This window comes from Hyla sarda, chromosome 8 (assembly GCF_029499605.1).
Source record: "Hyla sarda isolate aHylSar1 chromosome 8, aHylSar1.hap1, whole genome shotgun sequence".
NCBI lineage: Eukaryota > Metazoa > Chordata > Amphibia > Anura > Hylidae > Hyla > Hyla sarda.
Genome location: NC_079196.1, coordinates 195,245,991 through 195,259,356, shown reverse-complemented (window position 1 = coordinate 195,259,356; position 13,366 = coordinate 195,245,991). Strand labels below are relative to the sequence as shown.

Below are 13,366 nucleotides of genomic sequence, written 5' to 3'. Positions count from 1 at the left end.
AAATCGTAATCCTTTCAGTACTTGTGAGCTGCTGAAGTTCAGTTGTTCTTTTCTGTCTAAGTGCTCTCTGATGACACGTGTCTCGAGAACTGCCCAGTTTAGAAGCAAATCCCGATATCAAACCTTTTCTACTCTGTGCAGTTCCCGAGACAAGCAGAGATGTCAGCAGAGAGCACTGTTGTCAGACAGAAAAGAACAACTCAACTTCAGCAGCTAATAATTATTGAAAGGATTAAGATTTTTCAATAGGAGTAATTTACAAATCTGTTAAACTTTCTAGAGCCAGTTGATATAGAAAAAAAATTAGTTTTTTTCGGGGAATACCCCTTTAATTACCAGTTTTATTTTCTGTTTGTTTTTCTCTTCCCTTGTTTTAGGAACCAAAACTTTTTTTTTTTTTTTTATAATGATGCGGCTGTATTAGGCTATTTGTAATGCGGCTAAAATTGTGTTTGTTTGCCGCAGTTTAGGTATGTGTGTGTGTGCATATATATATATACATATATATGCATATGCTGGGAGTTGTAGTTTTGCAACATCTGGAGGTCCACCAGTCTACTACTATTCTGCTGTTGCATGTACCAGAAGTGGCATAAACCTTGCTTGTTGACATCTGTTGGGTGAATAGAGTAACATGTATATATCTGACGTATACTCAGGGCGCATTCCCGGTAAAAGTTGACCTCTACTGTGATGTGAAAAGTGTGTAAATTGTGTTAAAAAAATGAATGGGACCTTGTTGCCCCTTAGCAACCAGCCAGTGACCACACTTATTCACTTCAGCTTCCAAACTGAAAGCTGATCTCTGATTGGTTGTGATAAGTGAGGCCCCTCACCCTTCCTCCCTTGTTATGTGTAATCCCATCCTAGTATGTACATTGATAAATATGTATTCTGCTCTCTGACTGTGCTTCTTCTCCTTCTGTCTTTTGTTCACTTCTTCTCAAACTTAGCTGAACATGTAAAGTGAGATCACATAGTCGTCCCCTAAGGTGCGGTGTCTTGGGTGAGCCGGCTGCATTGACCTTCACTCATGGCGTTCCCTTCACGCTGTGATATGTAATCTATGCATGCTCCGTGTGCCGTGCTTTGACCCCCTGCATGTGTTTGGAATTCAGCCTTAAAGTGAACCATGATTTGCATTAAATAGATTTATAAAAGTGATGTCTAGGGAATCTAGAAAGTGGTTATCTTCACGAAACAAGGGCTTATCCAGGACTAGCTGAGTGCCCGCCATTGCCCGGTCTTCCTACCTAAACCTTGTAGGAAAAGCAATAATGATGCTCCATCCTCATATATCCCCATATATCTTGTCTTTGTATACCCTCCTCGTATCCCCCTCCACGTATCCCGACCTCTTTTCCCCTCCTTATATCCCGTCCTCATATCTCGTCCTCTTATCCCCTCATCATTTACAGACCTCATAGCCCCTCATCATTTCCAGACCTCATATTCCACCCTCATATCCCCTCCTCCATGCTAACTATTTTCTGCACCTGTCTGCTGGACAGTCAGCAGGATGTTTAAAAGTCCCGGCAAATCTCTGCAGCCCAAGAGTAATGTGATCATGAGATGTACCGGAGGTCCCATAAACTTGCATTAGACTTCAGACTCAATTCAAACCCTGACCCTTTCATAAGGGGGTGGGTTAGGGTTGAATTAACTGTACTTTATTTTTAGTTGACATATAAATATCATTTGAATCAGGTTGTGTGTGGTATTGTACCTCATTTCCATTAAAGTGAATGAAGCCGAGTTGTAATACCACATGTAACCTGTGGACAGATGAGGTGCTGGATAAGGTGAGGATAACCTCTTTAATTCTCTCATTTCCTACCTGGATGAGGACATAAATCATACCGATCCTGTTTCATGAATAGAATGCCAAAACTAAAGTGAAGCCTGACATCAAGTCAAAGCAATAGGGAAGCAAGGTTAAATGTATGTATTATCAGTGTGTGTGGAAAGCTGGGTGACACCACTGAGCATGAGTGACTGTCATGTCTATCCAGCATATGTTACACCATGATAATCCATAAACAGCTGACTTGGGAGCGCTGCCATTCCATTGTGATGGGATCCCAGAATGGTCAGTCTCCGGAATACCTCCTACGTGTGTCCGCATGCTTCTGCTTTTCTCAGTAAAACATGTCTCAACCACTCTGTTGCGTGAGAGTGTTGTCTTTTCTTCCCTTTAAAGAGACATAAGATTTGGTATGAAGAGCGTGAGTGTGCATGGGGGTAGCCATAACGTCCGGGGATAGTTTATGATTTACCATCCCAATGATATATCCATCTGCTACAGATGTACAGAATTGTTTGTTATCTAGTACAATGTTCATTGTGATATCATCCTGTGTTTTCCCTGGGACTGCATGTAGACTTTGTGCGTCAGTATAAGGGGTTGTCTGAGGCTCGGATGGGGGGGGGGGGGGGGGGTTATAGAACACAGGGAACCTATGGATTATTAAAAAAAAGCAAGATACTTTCATATCAGGTCGTGTTCCGATTCTTCATCTTTTCTCCTGACTATGTAACCCTGACAGACCACATCAAAGGGCTCATGCTAAGATTAAGAGCAGGGGATACCTAGCTGACTAATGGAATCCCAAACGATCACAAGAATGCTGGGAGTTGTAGTTTTGCAATAGCTGGAGACACACTTTGTGTCCCCTATAATGCCCTCATGGTTTCCCAAGAAAAAAAACAAAACCACATACTCCCCTAACCCCGATCCCACGACAAGTGAAGCAGCTGAGGCCTCCGTATTAGCTTGGGTCAGGCGCCAGGACACCAATGTTATTTTCATCACCTTAGTATCTTGTAAGTTTAAAGGGGTATTCAAGGAAAAAACTTTTTTTTTTATAGATCAACTGGCTCCAGAAAGTTAAACAGATTTGTAAATTACTTCTAGTAAAAAAAAATCTTAACTTCAGAAGCTCATAAGTACTGAAAGGATTAAGGTTGTTCTTTTCTGTCTAAGGGCTCTCTGATGACACGTGTCTCAGGAACCGCCCAGTTTAGAAGCAAATCCCCATAGCAAACCTCTTCTAAACTGGGCGGTTCCCGAGACACGTGTCATCAGAGAGCACTTAGACAGAAAAGAACAACCTTAACTTCAGAAGCTCATAAGTACTGAAAGGATTATGATTTTTTTTTACTAGAAGTAATTTACAAATCTGTGTAACTTTCTGGAGCCAGTTGATATATAAAAAAAACGTTTTTTCCTGGAATACCCCTTTAAGGGTATGTTCAGCCTGCGGAATCTCCGATCGCGGAATTGTGGTAGCGGAGGTCCCATCTGGCAGCCGCCGCTGAAAATACTTCGGCGGTAGGACCACACGGCACTGCACCATCACCATTGACGGCTATGCAGTGCTCACGGAATTCCGCACAAAAAAAGAACATGGTCTGCAGTATGAACGAGTCTCGCGGAAGACCCATTCACACTGATGGTAATGTTCACAGCGCGGAATTCTACTTGCAGAATTCCGTGGGAATTTCCGCCGTGTGAACATACCCTAAAGGGGTACTTCGGAGGAAAAAAATTTTTTCACACGAACTGGTGCCAGAAAGTTAAACAGATTTGTAAATTACTTCTATTGCAAGCTCTTAATCCTTCCAGTACTTATCAGCTGCTGTATACTACAGAGGAAGTTGTGTAGTTTTTCCAGTCTGACCGCAGTGCTCTCTGCTGACACCTCTGTCTGTGTCAGGAACTGAAAATGACCAAAATAATAAAGAGCCTAAAACTAATACTTTATTGAGATGATTTAAAAGCCACCAAATCAACTGATGTTATCCCAAAACACATAAAAAAAACGTGCCCCAATCATCAAAAAATGGACTAAGGTGAAAATAGAGCCACCGTAGTAGAAGCAGCAGATGGTGGGTGGTCAATATTCAGCACATGTTTATCACAAGCCACTCAATCTAACTACTACCATATACAGTACATAACTCTCAACGTGTTTCTACTGAAGGTATTCTCAGCGTCATCAGGAGAGAACACAACAATATTGCACAAACTACACTTAGCCCAAGTAATTAAAGGCGAAGTGTAAACCGAGGGGTTAAATGGGTACTCCACCCCTAGACATCTTATCCCCTATCCAAAGGATAGGGGATAAGATGTCTGATTGCGGGGGTCCCGCAGCTGGGACCTCCCTGATCTCTGTGCAGCACTCGACGTTCATTTAGAATGCTGGGTGCGTGCAGTGGAGGTCGTTAAGTCACGGCCACACCCCTTCTGATGTCACACCACGCCCCCTCAATGCAAGTCTCTGGGAGGGGGCGTGGCCGCCACGCCCCCTCCCATAGACTTGCATTGAGGGGGCGTGGTGTGACGCCCCAAAGGGTGTGGCCGTGATGCCATAACGCCCGCTCCAAGCGTTCAAAAGAAAATGTTCCGAGCGCTGGGGCAGCAGAGTACCCCTTTAAAGCAGTCCTGGTGTATGCTATCTAAACATCAGAATTTAGATTGCACGCATAGTGTTAATATTGCACATAATATATATTGCACAACACTTAATGCAATAGAATAATGTATATTAGACAACACTTATTGTACTAGAATATCCACTGCAAATTCCCTTATTGCACATATAGTCATATTGCACATATAGTCATATTGCACATATAGTCATATTGCACATATAGTCATATTGCACATATAGTCATATTGCACATATAGTCATATTGCACATATAGTCATATTGCACATATAGTCATATTGCACATATAGTCATATTGCACATATAGTCATATTGCACATATAGTCATATTGCACATATAGTCATATTGCACATATAGTCATATTGCACATAGTCATATTGCACAGAAAACATCTATTGCACACAATCCCTATAGCACCTGAGTAACTGGTGATGGTTTACATTGGGGGCCGGTCACCTAACCAGCCTCACATTACTCACTGCACCCCTTGGTGGAAGTGTGGAGCAGCGTTCAGTGGAGCTAGGTACGTCCAGTCTCTTCAATGGCAGAAACCAGTCTGATGACAGCGTGCGCTTATGGCGTCCTACGTTATCAGAGGCTGCTAGGAAATCTCGACGCCCGCCGGATGACGTCTTCTTGGCTCGTCTCCTGGCAACCTCCCAATGCTAGCGCTTAGGTCAAACACGCCCCCCGCCCACCCAGAGGGCTTGCCCAACAGAGTTTCCCATATACTGTCAGACACGGCTTAGTGCGCGCATCATAAGGATTAATTGGACTGGTGAAATGTTAGTACACAGGATACAAAAACTGCGGCATAGAACAATCAAAGTTAAGAATAGTTATTAGTAATTAAAACTGGTGACAGAAAGTTAAACAGATTTGTTAATTAATTCTATTTAAAAATCTTAATTCTTCCAGTACTTATAAGCTGCTGTATGCTCCACAGGAAGTTCTTTTGTTTTTAAAAAAAAATTCTGTCTGACCACAGTGCTCTCTGCTGACACCTGTTCATGTCAGGAAATGTCCAGAGTAGAAGAAAATCCCCATTGCAAACCTCTCCTGCTCTGGACAGTTCCCGACATGAACAGGTGTCAGCAGAGAGCACTGTGGTCAGACAGAAAAGAAATTAAAAAAGAAAAGTACTTCCTACGGAGCATACAGCAGCTGATAAGTACTGGACGGATTAAGATTTTTTTAATAGAAGTAATTTAAAAATCTGTTTAACTTTCTGGCACCAGTTGATTTAAAAAAAAAAATTGTTTTCCACCGGAGTACCCCTTTTTAAAGGGATATTTCCATTTATAACCTGGCCACCTGTGCTCCTTGGTTGACTTCAACTCGTTTTTCAGGGGAGTACCCCATACCCCTTTTATGAAAAAGTATGACCTGGACCATATAAATCAATGGTTAGATCACAATTAGTTATGAATATAAAAAAGTTATTACAAAAAATAATAAATTATATTGAAGGGGCCTGACTAAAAGGAGGGAAGGGACTGAATCCCCTCCAAAAGTAAGAAAAGTCCATGTCAAGAACTGTCCACAGCCGGAGCAAATCCCCATAGCCGACCTCTCCTGCTTAGAAAAAATGACGCTAACACAAGATCCTCGGGCACCAAATTAGAAGTCCAGGGATATTAGAAAGTATCTTGCTTTTTAAAAAAATATTTATTTTGTCCCCCCAGTGAAATATTTTTTCCATGTTTTTCATGTCTTCCCTTATAATTTCTTTCATCTGTCTAGAATGGACTAAACTGGCACCCCCTAAGAAGAAACTTCTGGTTGCCAAAATAGACCTGATAAGTGATTGGCCCAAACCTGAGCAAAAGTGGCAAGATGGCCCCGTGATCCTTGACCCAGAGGTGCCAAGCTGGCGCTCACACAAGATTCCTGCAAATGACATCTCTGGTAAGGTCCATGTATAACATAAATCATGTTGGCATTATTCTGGATTATGTTAAAGGGGTATTCCATGAAAAAAAATTTTTTATTATTTTTTCATATCTTCTGGCTCCAGAAAGTTAAACAGATTGTAAATTACTTTAAAAAAAATCTTTACCCTTCCAGTACTTCTTAGCAGCTGTATGGTACAGAGGGAATTCTTTTCTTTTTGAATTTCTTTTTTGTTTTGTCCACAGTGCTCTCTGCTGACACCTCTGTCCGTGTCAAGAACTGTCCAGAGCAGCATAGGTTTGCTATGGGGATTTTCTCCTCCTCTGGACAGTTCCTGATATGGGCATCAGGTGTTAGCAGAGAGCACTGGGGACAAGACAAAAAAAGATAGCATACAGCTGCTAATAGGTACTGGAAGGATTAAGATTTTTTTAATAGAAGTAATTTACAAATCTGTTAAACTTTCTGGCACCAGTTGATTAAAAAAAAAAAAAAAAAATGTTTTCCACCGGAGTACCCATTTAATCCTCCCAGTACTTATCAGCTGCTGAAGTTGAATTGTTCTTTTCTGTCTGACAACAGTGTTCTCTGCTGACACCTCTGTCTGTCTCAGGAACTGCACAGAGTTGCAGCAAATCCCCATAGCAAACCTATCCCGCTCTGGACAGTTCCTGAGACAGACAGCCTGTCAGCAGAGGTGTCAGCAGAGAGCACTGTTGTCAGACAGAAAAGAACAACTCAACTTCAGCAGCTGATAAGTACTGGAAGGATTAAGATTTTTTAATAGAAGTAATTTACAAATCCGTTTAACGTTCTGGAGCCATTTGAGATATAATATATAGTATTTTCATGGAATACCGCTTTAAAGGGGGTCTCGTACAGCTCTCCAGTGATCCCACACCTCCTGTTTGATCCACCCCCAAGGAACAAGGGCAGTCTTACATTGAAAAGTGCAAGAGCTTTTGTTGGCAGCTACCATATGGAGTACTGCCATATTGTGTGCAGATAATACTCCGTTGCTATATAGTGGCGCCAGCACTATAAACTGTCAATATATTATAATCTGTGCTCAAATAATACAACATAGGGCAGTATTTCCCAACCAGTGTGCCTCCAGCTGTTGCAAAACTACAACTCCCAGTATGCCCGGACAGCCGTTGGCTGTCCGGGCATACTGGGAGTTGTAGTTTTGCAACAGCTGGAGGCATACCGGTTGGGAAACACTGAGATAGGGGGCCAAATAATAGCTATATACTACTGTATATACATAAATTAATCTCATATGTATATAAACACCATACAATGTACACCATAAATAATACTGCTATACAAGGTGAACGGTTCGCCCCCGCACAGGTCACACACACCCCTGGCAGTATATGTCATATAGGTGTTGATGTTATTTTTAACTCTCTTGGAGAGAATGAAAGGGAATGCATGCAGACGTCCGTCGGGCTGAACACATGATCCCGGTATTGTGACCGGTTACACAAGTTTCTGCCTTGCCCGTGTGAGTCAATTTTGTGACCTAGGCGGCAAATAGTCATGGCTCGTATCAGCCGCGCACCTGCAATACCGCCTCCCCAGGGCTAAATTTAGAGGCCCGTCTTTATTTAGCCGACCATATTAAAAATAGATTAAAGGTGAGAAGCTCCTAATGATCTAACAAAGACTTTAATCATTTTATTAAGCGTATAAAATGGCTGCCCCAGAAATGCGCTCCGTCTCCTGCGCGGCACAGCGTTACGTGCTGGCAAGCGTCCTGTGTTCAGATTAAGTGAATTGGTTTTTTGTTTGCACTTGTGTTTCCTGACCCTTTGATCATTGTAGCTGTTTTGGCCCAAAACAGAGGTAGCGGGGCTGAATTTGTCCTATGATCAAGGACACAATGGGCTTCTAAAACGCCTAAGTGAGTGTGCTGACAGCTCTGTTCTCTAAACATTGTAAAGTTTATTTAAAAAAAAAAAAAAAAGAAAAAAAAAAAAAAAAGAAAAAAAAAAAAAAGGTTTCCCAGTAGACTCTTTATAGTGCTGAACACGATTCTTTGTATACTTGCCTGAATGTGAATTATTTCGGGGAAGCACCGAAATGTCATTTTGTTACTTTCTACAATGTGTGGTTCCACATATCGTAAAGTTACTATCTCATTTCTACTACAATTGGCGTAAAAGTAGCCATTCACATGATAAAGCTCATTCACATCCCATTCTCCTTTAAGGTGTACATTGTACAAATAAACATGCCGAACAGTGCCCAAGTATTAAAGGGGTACACAGATTGGAAAACATCTTTTTTTTTAAATCAACTGGTGCCAAAAAGTTAAACAGATTTGTAAATTACTTCTATTAAAAAATCTTAATCCTTCCAGTACTTATCAGCTGCTGTATGCTCCACGGGAAGTTCTTTTCTTTTTACATTTATTTTCAGTCTAACCACAGTGCTCTCTGCTGACACCTCTGTCAATGTCAGGAACTGTCCAGAGCAACATAAGTTTGCTATGGGGATTTTCTCCTGCTCTGGACAGTTCCTGACAGGGACAGAGGTGTCAGCAGAGAGCACTGTGGACAGACAGAAAAGAAATCCAAAAAGAAAATGATTTCCTCTGTAGTATTCAGCAGCAGATAAGTACTGGAAGGATTAAGATTTTTTTTTAATAGAAGTAATTTACTAATTTGTTTAACTTTCTGACACCAGTTGATAAAAAAATTAAAAATAAAAAAATAAACCTTTTCCACTGAAGTACCCCTTTAATGCTGTACAGCATAATATACTGTTTTGACCTGGCCCAGTCTTATGCTGGATCGTGCTGTCTGCACCTTCTTATGCTCCTCCCCTCTTTATGGCATACTGTCATACAGTGTATGAATAAACATGCCCATCAATGCCTAAATATTAATGCCGTACAGCTTAAAATACTGTTTGGACATAGGCTGACTTTATTTTGGATGGTACATGAAATACTGTTTGGACCAGGGCTGTGGAGAGGGTAGATAAATGTTCTGACTCCGCAATTTTTTGTACTCCCAACTCCCCGACTCCTCTGTATTAATATGTGAATGTATTAAAGTTTAAGCTAACAAGTTTTTATAGCCTTAGCTGAATGACAGCAGTTTTTCTAATGGTTTACAGCTTCAGTGTTGAACTATTGACCCTCCATTCCCTTCACTTATACAAGTGTCTCTAGTCCTGCAAAAAAACATATTTCCTTAACCCCTTATCAGTGAGAGGCTAGGTTACCCATGGGTTCCCTGTAACAGCAGAACACAACACTATGGAAAGTATAAGTATTGCCGTTGCGTGCCATATAGTGAAGCACATAAAAAGCATGCTTCTTCACGGTCACTTAACGTGTTCGTTTTGCGGTTACGTGAGGCACTGCATGCATTGGTCTTTATTCTTACAGTAGAGAAGTAATTAATTATAACTTTTTGTGAATTGGGACATTTAAACTTGCTTTATTTTTCATTCCAATCTAAATTTAGTAGGAGTCGGAGTCGGTGCATTGTTTGCCGACTCCGACTCCAGGTACCCAAAATTTCGCCCGACTCCTCTACTCCAACTCCACAGCCCTGGTTTGGACATAGGCTGACTTTATTTTGGATGGTACATGAAATACTGTTTGGACATAGGCTGACTATATTTTTAATCATACATGAAATACTGTTTGGACATAGGCTGACTATATTTTTAATCATACATGAAATACTGTTTGGACATAGGCTGACTATATTTTTAATCATACATGGAATACTGTTTGGACATAGGCTGACTTTATTTTGGATGGTACATGGAATACTGTTTGGACATAGGCTGACTATATTTTTAATCATACATGGAATACTGTTTGGACATAGGCTGCCTTTATTTTTGGAACTTCTGCCTACGTACAGTGGAGGAAAATTTAGTTGATTTAGTATGTTTGCCCACTGAGGGAGAAATGATCAGTCAATAGTTTTAATGGTCAGTTTATATGAACAACGAGAGATAGACTAACAACAACAAAAATCCAGAAGAACATATTTCAAATTAGTTATGGACTGATTAGCATTTTACTGAAATACGTATTTAATCCCTTATCAATCAGCAAGATTTCTGGCTCCCAGGTGCTTTTTATACAGGTAATGAGCTGAGATTAGGAGCACTCTCTTAAAAGGAGTGCAGCTAATCTCCCCTTGTTACCTGCATACCCCTAAAGCATTTGATTAGTTTAGCTCTGCTACATCTATACAGACTTTAATCTGAGGCATCTTGTCAATCTGGCAGCAAGAAACAATACGAAACTGTCCTCTACAGTTCTCCATTACTCAGTGTCCGATACATTTACAAAATATACCCTTCTATATTGGGATTTGAGGACCTAGAAGAAAACCTTACATTGCTTCTACCTTTTTATGTGTCCTCTACATTGTAGGAGCATTTTGCTCCATAACTTCTATGCTAATTTTATACCTTTTTATGCAAAGTATGTGCCTTGGATGACCCGTACAGGAAGGAATAAAACAATAGACTGTTGGTTTCCTCTTGGATCAGGAAGAAATGCAAACATGGGAGAGGATCAGTTATTTTTTAACCTGTTTATCCTACATATGCATAGCACTTATAAGCAGTGCGCTATTTCTCAGAAGATGGGGCAGTGCCCGAGACAAAAAGTGAACTAGCGCCCCCTTCCTTCCTTCCTTCTGCAGAATGTAGACTTGCAGATACAAACTGTGTAACTGCAAAAATGTCGCCTTCTCTGCCGAGTACTGGGGGAGGTGCATTTGGGTTCCAAATGAATACTTTGCACTTTTAGCCAACATTCTGGGTCAGATAAGGTGCACCATATTAAAATGTTTCCTATGCCAACATGACCCATTTACAGCTCCAAGTGCTCACAGTTTTTTTTTTTTTTTTTATAGTGAAAGATTCCATTACAAGACCAGTGGAAAACAGCGATACAATCTCTCCTAACAAGGTTTGTAGATTTATATTCTACCCATATAAATAGCAATTTTCAGGGAGGTATAACTAGATAATGCTGGGTTTTATGGCAAACTCTTGAAAGCTGCCATTTTGCTGTAGGCCTTCTCAAAATCCCTAGGTCAATACCTGCTTAAAGGGGTACTCTGCCCCTAGACATCTTATGCCCTATCCAAAGGATAGGGGATAAGATGTCTGATCGCAGGGGGTCCTGCCGCTGGGGACCCCCGCGTTCTTCCTGCTGCACCCGGCATTTGTTTAGAGCGTCGGGTGCAGCGCCGGAGGCTCGTGACGTCACGACCACGCCCCTCAATGCAAGTCTATGGGAGGGGGCGTGACGGACGTCACGCCCCCTCCCATAGACTTGCATTGAGGGGGTGTGGCTGTGACGTCACGAGCCTCTGCCCGTAGACTTGCATTGAGGGGGTGTGGCTGTGACGTCAAGAGCCTCTGCCTCTGCTCGCTCTTTGCACCAGATGTCTGGGGTGCCGCCCCCGAGATCACTGGGGTCCCCAGCAGTGGGACCCCCGCGATCAGACATCTTATCACCTATCCTTTTGATAGGGGATAAGATGTCTAGGGGCAGAGTACCCCTTTAAAGAGTCTACAGGTCACTGTAGGTCTTCAAAGTGGTAAAAGTCCCGATAAACTTGCCCTTGTGCCCTCCCTATATTTCAGCCCTGCAGGTACCCCATGGCTCGAGCTCTCTAGCTCCTGTGTCTGTGGTACAGTGACCTTAGTACACAGTGTTTGTAGTCTGAATAGTTCATCTGGATCATTGCAGACCCGTCCGGAGTACATCCCTGAAGAGGAGATCCAGAGACAGCTCCAGATCATTGAGCAAGAGCTGGATTACTTGGAACAGCAAGGAGTAGACTTGGAGAAGCAGCTGCGTAGTTGTGATGGAGGTAAGGCCTTTACTCGCTATGGTGCATTCTATGTGCTAAAAATACATGTGGATATGAATCTCATTGTTTTCATTGGGAATAGACGCTATAATTTACACTAATTACTGTGCACAGATTTCTCTTTTGCTCCACCTTTTAAATATGGCTTCCGTTGTTTACAAAGAAGCCAGGAATTGAATTTCAGCTATAAAGGACATAGTATCAAATAGTGAAATACATGGCAGAAATCAGAGGGCATGCTTTAGATTTCATAGATTGTGTATCAGTATTGCCGGTGTGAGGTGCTGAACTGCGTCCTATGCAGCTCTGCGTTGGCTCCTCCCCTCAGCTGTCCGGAGATTTCCGAAGATACATCGAGGGGAGGGGAAGGTAGAGCTGGGCAGCACGCAACTCTGCACCTCCGTGCGCCCTGTACACAACTCCCACCACGCACCTCCCTCAACAGGAGTGACGTTAATTTCACAGCCCCGCTCGCACCTCAGTCCTGCTCCTGTCAGTAGGAGGGACGTAGATTTTTACAACCCCGCTCGCACCTCAGCCCCGCTCCTGTCAGCAGGAGGGTCGTAGATTTTCATAGCCTGTGAATATCTGCATCCCTCCTGCTGACAGGAGCGGGGCTGAGGTGCGAGCAGGGCTGTAAAAATGTACGTCCCTCCTACTGAGGGAGGTGCGTGGTGGGAGTTGTGTAAGGGACTGAGGGAGGTGCAGAGTTGCGTCCTACCCAGCTCTACCTTCCCCTCCCATCACTGTATCTTCAGAAATCTCCGGACAGCTAATGGGAGGATCGAACTCAGAACTGCATAGGACGCAGTTCTGCACCTCACACCGGAACAAAAGACAAATGTTCCGTTATAGTACAGTTATGGAGACATTGTTGGTCATGATATCAAATGGCAGGAAAAAAACAACCCCTCTATTCTCCCATAGTGTGTGGGAAGGGGTTAGGAACTGGTTCCTCTACTGTCTATGATTTCTCCTCTCTATGGTTTTGTATGCCCCCCTTCCCTGCCTATTGCAGTATTCTTGCTCCCATTACCCTATATATAGCACCTCCTTACATGCTGTATACATGGAGGGTCCCAGTGTGATATATTCCTGGTGGGCCCAAGGAACCCCAGTCCGAGGCTGCATAGAGGACAGGAACCCCTAAG

General features: G+C 42.4%; 1 protein-coding gene across 3 annotated transcripts in view; it reads left to right on the top strand.

Moving 5' to 3' along the window:
- Positions 1–13,366, top strand: part of MICALL2 (MICAL like 2) — a 73,699-nt gene that overhangs the window by 44,738 nt on the left and 15,595 nt on the right. For all 3 annotated transcript variants that reach the window (XM_056534750.1, XM_056534753.1, XM_056534752.1), the window contains 3 exons: positions 6,199–6,363; positions 11,247–11,302; positions 12,092–12,215. In XM_056534750.1, coding sequence (XP_056390725.1) covers positions 6,199–6,363; positions 11,247–11,302; positions 12,092–12,215 — 345 coding nt within the window. The remainder of the gene's footprint in view (positions 1–6,198; positions 6,364–11,246; positions 11,303–12,091; positions 12,216–13,366) is intronic.